Source organism: Melospiza georgiana, chromosome 5 (assembly GCF_028018845.1).
Source record: "Melospiza georgiana isolate bMelGeo1 chromosome 5, bMelGeo1.pri, whole genome shotgun sequence".
Taxonomy (NCBI): Eukaryota; Metazoa; Chordata; class Aves; order Passeriformes; family Passerellidae; genus Melospiza; species Melospiza georgiana.
The window spans coordinates 19,316,362-19,330,766 of record NC_080434.1 but is presented as its reverse complement, the minus strand read 5'-3'; the positions used below and the strand labels follow the sequence as shown (position 1 = coordinate 19,330,766).

The 14,405-nt window shown below is 57.5% G+C and overlaps 1 protein-coding gene across 2 annotated transcripts; it reads left to right on the top strand.

Moving 5' to 3' along the window:
- Positions 1–3,019: 3,019 nt before the first annotated feature.
- PITX2 (paired like homeodomain 2) lies at positions 3,020–14,107 on the top strand. Of its 2 annotated transcripts, XM_058024718.1 has the most exons (4): positions 3,020–3,065; positions 10,607–10,870; positions 11,564–11,769; positions 13,544–14,107. In XM_058024718.1, the coding sequence occupies exons 1-4, from the start codon at positions 3,020–3,022 to the stop codon at positions 14,105–14,107; spliced, it is 1,080 nt and encodes a 359-aa protein (XP_057880701.1). The 2 variants fall into 2 exon arrangements, with proteins under 2 accessions (XP_057880701.1, XP_057880702.1); XM_058024719.1 differs by lacking the exon at positions 10,607–10,870.
- The last annotated feature ends 298 nt before the right edge of the window (positions 14,108–14,405 follow it).

The window sequence follows — 14,405 nt, the reverse complement described above, 5'->3', positions numbered from 1 at the left end:
TTTCTCGCTATCGCGCGTAAATGATGCAGGGCGAGTAACAGAGAGGAGCGGCAAGATTTCGGCTATCCCGGCACCGCGCTACCGATACAGGCACGAACAAGAACACCCCGCATTAAAAAAAAAAATACAAATATATATATATGTAAGAAGTAAGAAAAAATTGGGGAAAAAATGAAAAAAGTGAGTTAACACAGGAAACCGAGACCTCTCCCAATAGGTTGCCGATCCCTCTTCACACCTGGTGCAAGGACAGCCACCGGCCCGGCCCGGGAAACTTCGGCCACAGTTACTTGTGCCCCCCTCCCCAGCCGGGCGGAGCAGGGCGCGCCCTGCGCGGGCGCGGAGAGGCCACGGCCGTCCTCGCTCACCTCGGTTTTCCTCTGGCTACCTAGCCCGCCGCCGCGCCGCCTCCGCCGACTTTTGTCCTTCCTCCTGCCCCCTGCCCCCTCCGCGGACGGGGGCTGCACCGCCGCCGCTGCGCCCGTGCCCGCGGAGAGCCGCGGAGCCGCCCGCCCCGGCCCGGCCCGGCCCGGCCCGGCCCCGCGGCGGCGGGGAGCGCTCGGCGGAGCCGGCGTGACGTCAGGGCCCGGGGAGGCGGGCGGGGCGGGGCGGGGGCGCGGGAGGGCCGGGGAGGAGGGAGCCAGCGGCGGCTCCGCGGCCCCGCAGCCAGCGCAGGAGCCCGGCGCGGCCCCGCCGCCCCCGCCAGCCACAGGCACCAGCAGCGAGAGAGCGGGGCGGGCAGCGCAACCGGCCCCGGTGAGTGCGGGAGGCTCGGGGGGTACCGGCGGGACGGGCGCGGGGCTGCGAACCCGGCGGGTCCAGGCTCTGCGCACCCCGGGACGAGCAGCGGGACCGGGGGCCGGCCGGGCAGGGTCCTGCGGGCTCGGGTGGCTGGTGTCCTCCCGGGCGGCTGCGGCCCGTCCCGCAGCGCTGTGGGCGAGGGAAGCGGCGCTGCCCCCGCGCCGTTTGCCCGCCGTGCCGGTCCCGCTTCCCCGGCGGGGCGGGCGCCCAGGAAGCGGCCGCGCAGGCAGCGCCTTCCTGGCGCGGAGACGCGGAGCCGGGCGGGGGGCGGCAGCGGCGGCGGCGCGGGCTCGGGCTGCCCGAGAGCGATGCGGGCGGGTCTGCCGAGCCGGCCGCGGGGTCTCGCACCGGCACCGCCAGCGAGAGAACGGCGGGCACGGCTGCCCCGCGGAGGGGTAGGCCCCGCACGGAACCCCCCTTTCGTTTGAGAGCCAGCGGCCCGGGCCTCTGGCAGAAAGCCTCCCGCCAAAATCACGGACCGCAGCATTTCGGGCGGTGAGATCCTTGCCAGGCCACTCCAGTTTTTTGGGGATTATGGATTTTTATTTTTTTTCCCCCAGAAAGAACAGTGATAGATAACTATAAAGAAAAAATAATAATCTCGCTTTGCTGTCCGCGCCCCGCAGTTGCTCCGAGCAGGTTGCTGCCGAGAGGGCCCGGCCGCGGAGAAAGGCAAGGTCGCACGGCTGGTGCGTTTGCTGGGGCCGTGGGCGCGCAGAGGTGCGGAGGTATTTAAATCTGAGTACTCGGAGAAAGGGAAGTGGAAAAGCAAGTGGAGTTGCTTTCGTTTGTGTCGCCGGGCTGGAGACAATAGGAAAACGCTCCACTTGGCCCGATGCTGAGATGTGTCTGGCAACGAAAATTAAGAGGATAAGGAGAAGAGAAAGGGAAGGAGCAATACGGGTGAGGAAGGAATAATAATAATCCGTTCGAGAAAGGCACTTTTCTCCGAGGAGAGCGGCATTTCAGTAGAGAGAAAAAACTTCCCCTCGGTGTCGGGGCGTGTGCGTGGGGGGAGCCGTGTGTCTCCACTCGTGAGATAAATCAGCCATAGAGGCAGGCCGCGGGGGAGGGCATTTGTCACGCAGGACTAATCTTGACGGAGACCGATCCCGAAATAAGGACCATCGGCGAAGAATTAAGGTTCCCTTAATCGCCTTCCCGATTAATTTAGGCATTGCTCGTGTGCTAGGCCCGGCTGCTGGAGGGAGCGGAGTTTCTCCCTGGCGTCGTTCATCTGGGAATATAAATCGCCATGTCACGACACGACCACGAGGAATCCCAATAACAGCACCTTCCCGTTTCCTCTTCCCCCTTTTCCTTTTTTTTTTTTTTAATTTATTTTTTCTTTTTATTATTTCCCCCCTTTCCTCTCCTTTTTCCACGGCCTTATCCTGCTTGGCCGGCGGAAGGTGGAAGGGCCGGAGCCTCGGGGCCCTTCTCAGTGGGTGCTGTGTCTGGCGCTGCTCATCCCAAACATGCCTCGGCTCCAGGCTGCCGGATTTCTAAGCACCAGCTAATAATGCGCCCGGTCCAGACATTAAAAAAGAAGCGAAGAAGAAGAAGAAAGATTACCGAAATGATGGTGACATGCAAATTTCCCTCGAAATTATCATAAGTAAACATTTGAAGCCTGGACTAATAAAATCCCATCTGTGTTACTTCATATCGAGTTAGTAGAGAGCTGTGATAATGAATTTTGTAATATCTCACGAACAGACATCTCAATCAGGCACTAATCCTGTGATTTTACTGCCCGACCTCTCAGATAGAGGGAGGCGGCGGTGGCGGCCGCGGAGCGCGGAGGCGCAGCCGCTGCCGCGCAACTTCCGCCGCGGTGGGGGAGCGGCTGCTGTACCCGCTGTCCTACGGCACCCCCGCCACCGGGGTCGGCCTGTCCCGCGGCTGAGCTCGGCGACGAGGTTAGGGGACTCTGCTACGCGTGCCGAAAGAACCAGAGGTGCAGGGAGGCCGGAGGGTTCGACGGGCTGGGAAGCAGCCACGGGTGTTTGCGCCTGTCCTGCGGTGTGACTTTGGTGGGACCTGAGGCTGAGGCAAGGAGAGGGGACACTGCGCGTATCGCTGGGGAAATGTGCGCGATCCAGCCCGCGTCGTTGCGACGTAGCTCCCGGGGCGGCCGTGTTTCGGGTTTTTGCGTGTATTTTTCAATCCCAAAGTAATTGTTTTAAAACCATTCGTCTTTTGCAGATAACGGGTAATGGAGTCCAACTGCCGCAAACTTGTCTCCGCCTGTGTCCAGCTAGGTAAGAGACACCGCGGCCCGCGGGCCCGGAGGCGCCGCTGCCGTGCGGAGCGCTGCGCGGGTGCGCGGCCAGGCGGGCCGGCCCCGGGGAAGCGGCGCCGCCTCCGCGAAGGGCTGCGCAGCGTCGGGCGCTGACACCCACCCAGCCAGTTACCTCTCCCCTGCGCCGCCCCGCCGCGTCCCCGTCCCCAGGCGTGCGGCCCGCCGCCGTCGAGTGTCTCTATTCCTCCGGCGGACATCTAAAGGGGGAGATAGGCCGGAGGGCCGCACGGAGCGGGCCGGCAGCCCGGTGTCCGGGCCAGCACGGTGTGCGGGCGGCCGCCCCCAGCGCCAGTGACCCGCGGCGGTCTCTCCGCTCCGCTCCGCGGGCGCGCTGCGGGGCTGCGGCGGCAGCGGCGGGTCGGGCCCGGCTGCGCGGCGCCAGGGCGCCCTCTGCTGTCCGCCCGCCGAGCAACGGGCGCCGCCTGCGCCGGGAGGTGCGCGGCCGCGGGACGGGGAAGCGAAAGGGAAACGGGGAAAGGGAAAAGGAGGTGCGCGCACCCCCGCGGCTGCGGCTCCCGCTGCCAGAGCGCGTGTCCCTCAGAAAAGCATCGCTGTCAGCGCGCCGTTTAGACACCCGCAGCGTCGCCCTTGTATTTATTTTTATTTTCTATTTTTTGACACCACCCGCGCGCCCGTAAACGAGCCGCCAGCCCTCTCCTTCCCCCAGAGGTAGGCGCCCCCACAGCGCTCCGTCTGCAACAGAGCGAGCTCCTCTCTCTCTTCCCCTGCCCTTTTCAGGGGGTCTGACAGGCGAGCCCGAGGGGTGGTAAAGAAAAACAGCAATGCAAACATATTACAAAGAAGAAAACAAGCGCCCTGTATTTCGAGAGACTGTTTAATCCAAGATAAACGTAATTTTGTTTAAATAAAATACATTAACCTGAATTAATAATACAGGAAACTAGAGTGAATTAATAATGCACGTAGTCCTGGTCTCGTGGTTAAACACTTCCTTGTAAGAATACTGTATTAACCCTGTTTGGCCAAACAGCTCGCTATTTCTCAAATAACATCCAATGATTTCAGGAGAGGCCACGTCCCCTTCTCGAGTCCACCCGCCCCCGGGGACTTTAGGCAGGATTTGCTAGCTGGACATTAAAACCCCTAGAAGAAGAAACGCTTAAGCTAAAGGAAGGTTAGCGAGCAAAATCCGGGGTAATTCCAAACGCCAAAGTATTACGAACCGATAATTTTTAATCCCGGAAACATACACGATATTAAATTGTGCACAAATAGGCTTTACCAGGGTCTGGCACTTTTTCCCTCGGCCAGTAATAAGTGTTAAATAATGTGGAAAGGAAGGGTGACATTGCTTTATATATGGTTTGCAAATAAGAAAGGCCTTTTTACCCTCCCCTGCCTTTTCTTCCCGATGAACAGGTGGTCTTAATCAAAGCCCTTAGCACGATCTAATGGGAAAGTGGGGACCTTTCTGATATAATAAATTTATGAGCCCTTCCAAGTCAGCTTTATTCGACTAAGTATTTATAAAAGTAATATCCACATATGCTCCCTGACACGGTAACTTTAACTTCCTCCGCCGAGAAACAAATGGTTATTTTCTTAAACATCAATTATGAACCTGGATTATTGTAGTACACGCAAAATTTCCTGCCTTGTTACCGTACCAGCCGGCCTGTTTTTCACTCGCCGGGCTGCAGGGGAAATTGCTATCTAAACACCTTTAATGCCATTAATTAAAACATACGTCCGAGTCCGAGTAGCAACGGCGGTGTTGCCTGACCATTAAAACGCTCCCATTTACGGGGAAGGGAAGCGCGACGACCTCGGATACGGATATACCCCTGCCGATATGGGAATATATTCCTGCAGATATGGGGATGAGCCCTGTGTGGTGCCTCAGTCCCTGCCTCTGTGCGACGGATAATGGCAAGTCCCGAGACGCCCTGAGCTGCTCGGGCGACTTGCTGTAAATCGTAGAAATCACGGGTGTTTTCTCGTGATACCGGAGGGATTTGCTGGGATCTTGGCTTTGATTTGCTTAAACCCGCGCGGTACTCGTTGATTTTTTTCTTACCTGACCGTAAGGACGTCATGCTTTTAGGATTTAGTTTGCAAAAAGTCTGATCCTTGGGGCGGGGAAGGAAGCAGGGGTGATTGGGGACCCCTCTCTGTCACATTTCAGCTTGGGAAATTACGAGGGCGGTGAGGTAATTTCGCCAGATAGGCACCGTCGGTGGCCACGAGGAGAATGATCGCTAACTAGAACCACTGGCATTAACAGCAAAACATGCGACTGTTTTGTCAAATCGGTGGTTCTGCGAAAGGAGGAAACGAAATTCAGTAGGAGACCCTCCAAAAGTACACGGCATGCCGGCTTCCCGCGGGGAACGGGGCGCAGAGGGGGAGGGCTCTTCCAGAAGAAACGAGTCCGTGGCCATGCCGAGGAAAGGAAAATGGGAAAGTATGAAAATATTATTGCAGCCTAGAGTGTCAAACGCAGCCCGGCGGGTGTCAGATTTCTTCAGAGAGACAGGAAAATTGCTGCCGGGTGACCAGACCCACAAAATTAGGAAAACTTCAGCACATGCTTCGGCAGACCCACAGCACTTGTAAACGGTTGTCGGTGGTGGGGTTGTTTGAGTAATTTTTATGCAGGGTGAAAGGATGCTTAAGGTATTTGTGTGTACGTGTATATATATATATATATATATATATATAATCTATACGATTCGTTAGGTCTGTGAATTCTACTTAAGGAATCCTTCCCTGTAATCGATAATCTGGGTATTGCTGAAACAGCAGCTTCCAGCATAAAATGTTGAAATTACATTCCGTCTCGTATCACCATTCAGCATTCCAAATTGATTGTTTCAACACTATCGAAAAAAAAAAAAAAAAAAGGAAATAATAAGGAAAAAAAAATTGGTCTGACTATTCCGTAACTGAACATTCTTTTCAAAAACATAACCTTAAAAACCTAGCGCCGTTTCAGCTTTCCATTCAGACCGGCTGAAGACCCTGCAGCGTGCCAAGCAAAGGTCGCCGGTGCCTTTTTTGAGCCGCGGGCCGAGGTGGGCGCGCAGGCTGTGCCCCCGCGGGAGGGAGCGAGGGCGGGGGGCTGAGGCGGAGCCGGAGCATCGCTGCGGCCGCTGGGCCGCCAGGCAGAGCCGAGCGGCACCCTCCCCTCCGCACAGCGTGGCCAGATTAGTCCCCGGAATGGTGACCCGAGCCGTGGAGCCGGGATGCTCCCTGCCCGGGGCGCAAGCCCTTCGCTGGTGCGCGGCCCCTCGGAAGGTGCGCGCCCCGTCCCGCACCCCCCGCCAAGCACAAATTAGAAGTTATTTATTGCGCTTCGCTTATAGAATTTTCCCCCTCCGCTGTTGGCCTCTGAGAATAATATATGCAGCAGTTGTTAGCCTCACTCCAGGGAAAACTAAATGTATAACGAAAGCTTTTTCGTGAGTAGGAATATACTAACGGAACAATCTGATGTCTTCTTAATCCTATGTAAAAAGCTCTGTAGTCTTCCTAATATTGACTGAATGGGTAATTAATGGCTCTTCATCGAGGAGAATACCCGGTAATCCGAGATAGGCGAAAGACAACAAGCCAAAGGTAAAAGACAACAGGACTAGTTGGAGGCTCTACATAAGAACCAATTTATCCATTTAGGGGAGTATTACGCCTAGAAACAAAGATCTCGTGAGGTGATAAAGGAAAAGTGGGAAAATAAATACCCGCAGTAGGTCTGGCCACCCTCCGGCATCCCCAGCAGAGCCGCTCAGCTCCCGGCCCTGCTCTCGTCGGCCCTCCCGCTTGCCGCGCCGGGGCGGGCACCGGGCATTCCAAATAAACTCAAAAAACAGCGTGGAAAAACTAAAAAATAATAATAAAAAAAAAAAGACTCACAAAAAGCCCCAACCGATCAACCAACTCAACAAACAGAGGAAAAACCACACCAAAACTCCCATGAAATTAAAAAGGTGATGCGGAGCGGGGAGCATCTCCGATTCCCCATTTTTCGTAGGCGGCGGACGTCTCCTAGTCCATCTGGGCGCATCACCGATGGGCCCTACAGCTCAGGGGGAAAAGGAAAGAGAACAGTTCCCAAAATAGTTTTGGGGTTTTCTTTGGTGATGGCAGCCGCACACAGAAGGCGTGCATAGTCGGTACGCGAGTGAGCTGGCGGGGGCGGCTTCATGGCAGGACCCGAACCCGAGAGGCGATGGGAACTTCCACCAGAAAAAAAAAAAAAAAAAAAAAAAAAAAAAAAAAAAAAAAAAAAGAAAAGGAAAAAAAAATTTAAAACACTTGACATTTTAATTGAAACCTTTACCGCTAATATATTACCTGGGTGACTACAATTAGGTTGTTTTTCGGTTGGCTGACAGCTTTTAAAATATTATTTCACTTGGGAAATAAAAGCTTCATCTCAGATTATAGGTGGGTATTTTTGGATTTACGTGATTTATGGTCACCATGACAACTAATGCTGTGTGGTAGCTCCCCTCCTGCCCGGGATGGGGGAGTTTTAATCAAAGGCACGTAAGGAAATGCCGACAGCCTCTCCCTCTGGGCTGCCGGGGCCCGGGCCACTGTTGTGCGCTCCACTTCGGGGCGCGGGGACTGCTGGAGGATCTGTCACGCCTGTGGCTGTGGGACGCGGGGCTGGAGCTGGGGAAGGTGCGATAGGGCGGTGCGGTGGCCGGGCCCTCCTCCTCCTCTCCCCGTTCTCCGGGGGAACGCTCCGGGAGCGGCCTGCCCCGTCCAACGTCCCGAGAGAGCGGGGCTGCGGCCGGCGGGCACGGCGGGCACCGGCGCTCGCCCTGCCGGGCATAAAGCGCGTAACAAGCGCTCCGCAAGCGGGAGGGACTCGTCGCTTCGAGTCGCGGCGGCAGAAGCCAGCACTGCCCCAAAATGACTGAAAATAAATTAATGGCAAAAAAAAAAAAAAAAAAAAAAAAGGGGGTGACGGGTGTTGTCCAAGACAGGGATGCATTGATGCATTGCCCCGTATGAAAAGAAAAAAGTGGGGGAGGAAGGCGGAGATACCTCCCGCATCACCCTCTCCCTCTGGCTCCCCCACCCCCGGGCTTTGCACACTTGTTTTCACCCCGACGTGGGGCTGCAGAGGGGCAGCGCCCCCTCCCAGGTGCCCCTCGCTGAGAGGCCAGGGCTGGGGCAGCGCCCTGCCCGCGATTTCGGCACGGCCACGCCACGGGGAAAAGCCGGGGGGCGGTTCTAGGTGCGGGACCACAGAGGTAGCGGGAGGTTAAGAAGAAACTGGGATATGATTGGTAAACAAATTGTGCAGAATGGAGCTGGATTCATATTGACTTAGTTATAGGTCATCTGCTGCCGGTGCAAAGGGAGGAAATATTTACTTTACACATATACTTTATGATCTTGGGGGAATTAGAGGAAATTCAATAAGAAAACGGCTAGAATCATTTTAAACCCCCTATTTAAAAGACTTAAGCAAATTAGAGTCTTATCAGATTAAAATCCACTACAAATGTAAGAGCATTGTCTCCATCGAAACGCTGTGGGGTCTGAGGAAAGAGATTCTTTGCCAAATCTCAGGGATAAAAACACGTCATTTAAACACCAGATAATGAGCAGAATGTAAATTAATTTAACCTTCTTTACTAACAGGCTGCGAAAGTAATATGTATAATTTAGCGATAACTAAGATTGCGACGGATGATACGTTCCTCGAACGAGAATCAGCGACTGAGGAAGACCCTTGAGGGAGGTGGGGGTGGGGTGTGGCGGACGGGATGGGCACGGGACACAGAAAAGTTTGGGCTCTGGGATGTGGATGTGTAGGGCCACATCAAGGGGAAGCTTTCGCTAACTTTTCAGTACCAGTGACCAGCCAGATAAATTGAAGATAGAGACGCAAACCTGCCTTTCCCGCTCCTGGGCTACTTCGGAATCCCCATCCCTAAGACGGCCACAGCTCCGCTGGGCCAGTAGTGGCTCTGCGGGCTCGGGGTTGGATTCCTCTGCCCCAGGAGGACCTGTCCAGCATGGCAGGGCAACCTGTCCCCGCCTTAGACGCGTGGAAAAGCCCCGCACCTCCTTCCTGCGAGACACGGCTCCACAGCAGCCTCATCCCGGCGCCACAAGCGCTCCCACGAGCGGGGACTGCGAGACAGGGTAGCCCGTCCCTCTACTGCCTCTGCCCGGGAGAGGGGTCCAATCCTGTCCCCAAACCTCGGAGAGGGGTCTGAGAAGTTTGTGTGCTGGCGTGTGGACCGGTGTCGGGCTTGGCCAAATTCTGTGAGCGGCTTGCGTGGGCTCGGGTTCGTGGGCTGCTCCGGGCGCCCCGGGGGGGCGGGATGGTCCCTCCGGGTCCACGCCGAGAGGGAGGAATGGTCCCGCGGATTACTGTGCAAGTAAGTGGTAAAACCGGGGTGAGAAAGCCTCCTTGGGGGCTCGCTTTTGGGAACCCGGTTGCAGGAAAGGGGCGGGAATGGCGGAACCAAGGAAAGGATTTTTCCCCCGTGTGCCCCGCCTTTAGTGCGGGCAGAGGAAGGGCAGAAAGCCGGCGAGCGCGGGAACTAGAAGGGCTCAGGGTCCTCCGAGCGCGGTGTGAAGCTTTCCGTAGCTGTGTCGCAGAGGGGAGGTTGTTGTCGTTTGTATTTAAATGTCGCTGTTACCGGCACAAGGTCTGGCCGTCTAACCGGCCGCGCCCCCGTCCCGCTTACTTTCCATCCCCTCCATGAGGAGGGAATCGGGCTTTCCCCCACCTTCCTGCAGCGGCTCTGGCAGTGCCGAGCTCCCCGCTCCCAGCCCCGCAGCTCCGGCAGCGCGGCGAGGCGCGGAGCGGGCGCGCTCGGAGCCGCTCGGGCGGGGTGTCCCGTGGGCCGGCGGCGGCGGGCGGGCTCTGGGGGCGCGGGCAGCCCGGCGGGGCACACCGGGCGGGGGTTCGCAGGTTTGCTGGGGGCCCGGGTGCGCCCGTCCCCGGGAGAGCGCGGGGGGCGGCGCGGGGCGCGCGGGGCGGGGCGGGGCGGGCGGCGAAGGGGCGTGGCGGGGGCGTGGCGGGGCGTGGCGGGTGACGTGCGCGCGGGGAAGGCCGCCGCCGGTTTAAGATGTCAGGCCAAGAGGGAAGCGGCTGAGCTGATGCGGTGCGGGGCCGGCCGCGGCGCGGGTCCATGCGCGGGCAGCGGAGAGGAGCGCCCCGCGGAGCGCCGCCGCGCCTCGCCGCCCCCGCCCCGCGGAGCCCCGCGGCGGGCCGGGGGCCGCCGGCCGGGGAGCTGCCGTGTCGCCGTGACGGCGCTTACAGGACCGGACTCGCCCGCTCCTCTGTCGCCGCCGCCTCGCCCCCCCGGGCGGCGGGGGCTTCGAGGCTCGCCGTGCCTCCCGGGCTCTAGTCGAACGTCGCTCGCCCCGGAGCGGCTCCCCGGCCGGCAGCCCTGACCCCCGGAGCCGCGGGGCTGCTCCGCGCCAGCGGAGGGGGCGCTGCGCGGACCCTCCTACACGTACCGACACCTACAGACACACGCACACCTTCTCCTATCGACCCCCCAGGCGCGCACGTAGACTTTGGCGTCCTTTTGCCGATGAACTGCATGAAGGACCCGTTAAGCCTGGAGCGCCTGGGAGCCGGGAATAAGCTGTGCTCCTCCTCACCTTCCTCCTCCTCCTCCTCTTCATCATCCTGCCATCACCACCAGCCCGCGCTGGCCATGGCGACGGCGCTGGCGCCGGGGCAGGCGCGTTCCTCCCTGGAGTCCGCCAAGCACCGGCTGGAGGTGCACACCATCTCCGACACCTCCAGCCCCGAGGCCGCAGGTAAGAGGGGGTGAGAGGCAGGGACCCCGGCCCGACGGGCGCCCCGCAGCCCTGTCCTGCTCCGGCCCGGCTGGCAGCCCCGCGGACCGCGATGCGCCGCCGCCCCTCTGCCCGGGAGCGCCCCGCACCCGAGCCGAGATGCGTTTCGTGGTTTTTCGCGTGCGGTGTCTGTGTGACGGCGTAGAGGAGGATAATGACATGTGTAAGGATAGGCGAGTAGTATGTGTACTGATAGGCGAATTACATGGATACAGATCGGCAAATAACGTGGGATTTCATGGGAGAGTAATCCCGATGCAGACGGACAAATAGGGGTATATACGGACAAAGAATATTGTTACAGGCGGGCGAGTAATACCAGTGTAGGTAAGCTAATAAAACGAATTACGTGTATGCAGACGGGAGAATAACACGGATGCACATAGGCAGAAAGCTTGCGTACGGAGAGGCGGCTCCGTGCCGCTGCCCGGCGGTGGCCGCTCCACCGGGAGGAGCCGCCCGTGGGTGCCCGGGGCGCGGAGCAGCCGCAGCGGCGGGAGGCCGGCGCGGGTTAATCATTACAGCAGCGAGCCGCGTTCGGGGCAGTCTGCGGGCTCCAGCAGCGCTGGGGACACGCTTCTCCCCAGCCGCTGGAGAGGAGGCTGAGGAGCCCTCGTTTTCCGCCTTGTTTTTTTTTGTTTCCCCCACTTACAGAAAAGGATAAGAGCCAACAGAGTAAGAATGAGGATGCGGGGCCCGAGGACCCCTCCAAGAAGAAGAGGCAGCGGCGGCAGCGGACTCACTTCACCAGCCAGCAGTTGCAGGAGCTGGAGGCCACCTTCCAGCGGAATCGCTACCCGGACATGTCCACCCGGGAGGAGATCGCCGTCTGGACAAACCTCACCGAGGCCAGGGTTAGGGTAAGTCCTGACACGGCACCCCGGCTCGGAGCAGCGGGGGTCAGGGTGGGCTGGGAATGGGAAGGAGGGCTGAAATATTTGCAGCTGCTTTCGATTTCGGCTTGTATGTAAACTCCAGAGCCTTTGCACAAAAGCAGGGCAGAGCAGGACATTTCTGTCAAAGTGAGACAGATTGGGATCTCTCTCTGTGTGTCTGAAATATGGTTTGCTGCACGTTTCGCCCTCACCGTGCAATGCGTCCCTCTCCTTTTGATCGAAACGCTAATAAAAACATTAGTCAAGAAAGCAACTTGGAACAGGCTGCAACCTGCGCTGCCTCTAATAAGAAAAAGATGTAAAATACACAAGAGCTTTTGCTTCTCTCCGAGGCACTCCCAACGTGCCCTTCCTTGCATTTTCTATTTCTTTGGGTTTCACAATTTGACGAGCGTCTCTCTCCACCCTCTACCCCCCTCTGAGATTTATGGGACCATCGCGGCGCTGCAGAGATACCGCGGCCGGATCCTGCTCGCCTGCAAACATCGCGCTGGGGGGGGAAATGAAAAACGACAAACCCCAACACACACACGCACAAAAAGAAGCCTATAAACGGGCGAACATTCAGATTTTCGGGAATCCCACACAAATCCTCTCCCCGCGGTGGCTTGAGGAAAGCGAAACGGTGAGAGCCGGGGGCGGCAGCGAGCGGGGCCGGCTCTCAGCCCCGGGCCGGCGGTGCTGGCGCCGGGGCAGCCCCGCGGCGGGAGCGGGGCCCGGCCGAGCCCGGTGTGTCCCGGAGCACGGAGCGCTGCCGCTCGCGGTGCGGCTGCCGCGGAGGTTTTTGTGTCGGTCGGCGCGGTGCCTCCAGACGGGCCCGTCCCCGCGGAGCACCCGGGCGGCCGCGCCCAGCTCCACCGGGGTGGGGGTTACCACAAACACCCCCGGGTGGTTTCAATACACACGGTAAGGCGGCTGCTGGCGGCTGCCCGACGGGTCAGACACCCAGATGTGGATTGGGAAAGGGCACGCTTTTCCCATTGTCTGCGCGGGGAGGGTCCCTTAGATCTCATTTAGCACTTTGTTAAATGGTGATTTCCCCCCCCCCCCCTTCTTTTTTCCTTTTTTTCTTTTCCCCTTTTTTTCTTTTTTCCAAAGAGCAGTGAAACGTGTTTGTTTAGAAAGTGGTTTTCGGTTCTGGAAGCTTTCACGCTAGAGGAACTTGTAGTTTTAACAAACTGAAGCCAGGATTTATTAGTTGCTGGCTTCCCCCTCCTTTCTCGTACCATTGCCTTAAATATTCCGCGGGTTTCCAGGCGTTTTACTCTCACTTTTCCACTTTTGTATTTTTCCTGGGTGGCTTCAGTACAGAAAAAGCCAAGAGAGAAGGAAAGGGGGAAAAAAACCCAAAAGAGAAATGAAGGGGTGGGGGCAGGAGAAAAGGGAGAGAATAAGAAGGAAGTGAATTAGAGCATCACAAATTATGTGGAGGGCTGCGGGGAGGGGAGTGGGGGGGCCGTGGTGAGGGTGGAATTGTGCAGCCACGAATCTGCCTTGCTAAAGCCAAGCGGCCCTGAGGATGCTCGGCTGTCCTGGCAGCGCACCCTGGCCCAGAGCAGGGCTCCACAGAGGAGGAGGTGAACCTATACATATATATATATTTGTACAAATTTTATATATAAAAACTTCTATACGGACAGGCTCGGCTGTTGCCCCCGAGAACCTGCAAAGGGCTGCAGTGGTGGTGGTTCCTGACTAACTCGCATCTCCCTCCCTCCCTCTCCCCCCGTTCCCAAAGGTTTGGTTCAAGAACCGCAGAGCCAAATGGAGAAAGAGAGAAAGGAACCAGCAAGCCGAGCTTTGCAAAAACGGCTTCGGCCCGCAGTTTAACGGCCTCATGCAGCCCTACGATGACATGTACCCCGGCTACTCGTACAACAACTGGGCAGCCAAGGGCCTCACCTCCGCTTCCCTCTCCACCAAAAGCTTTCCTTTTTTCAACTCCATGAATGTCAACCCTCTGTCTTCTCAGAGCATGTTCTCCCCTCCAAACTCCATATCCTCCATGAGTATGTCTTCAAGCATGGTACCTTCTGCAGTCACCGGGGTGCCCGGCTCCAGCCTCAACAGCCTGAATAACTTGAACAACTTGAGCAATCCCTCCCTGAATTCTGCAGTGCCAACGCCAGCCTGTCCTTATGCTCCTCCAACACCTCCGTATGTTTATAGGGACACATGTAACTCGAGCTTGGCGAGTCTGAGACTTAAAGCCAAGCAGCACTCCAGTTTTGGCTATGCCAGTGTGCAGAACCCTGCTTCCAACCTGAGCGCCTGCCAGTACGCGGTGGACAGACCCGTGTGAAACATCCAAGTAGGAAACTGCGTGGGAATCCCTCCCCATTTCCCGCAGAGACTGAGAATTTCACGAGAAAGTAATGGGCACTAGAGAGAAAGAGAAAGGAGGAAAAATCAGAGGCAGAGAGGAAGAGAGAGAGAAAGAGAGAGAGAGAGGAGGAAAAAAAATAGGAAACCACTGAAATAAGATAGTTCCTTTGTTTTCAAAGGACCTCCTACAGATTCGGAGATCTTTCTTTCACTAAGAGTATTTCAACAGTTACAAGGACATATATATATATATATATATATGGACAAATGTTTGA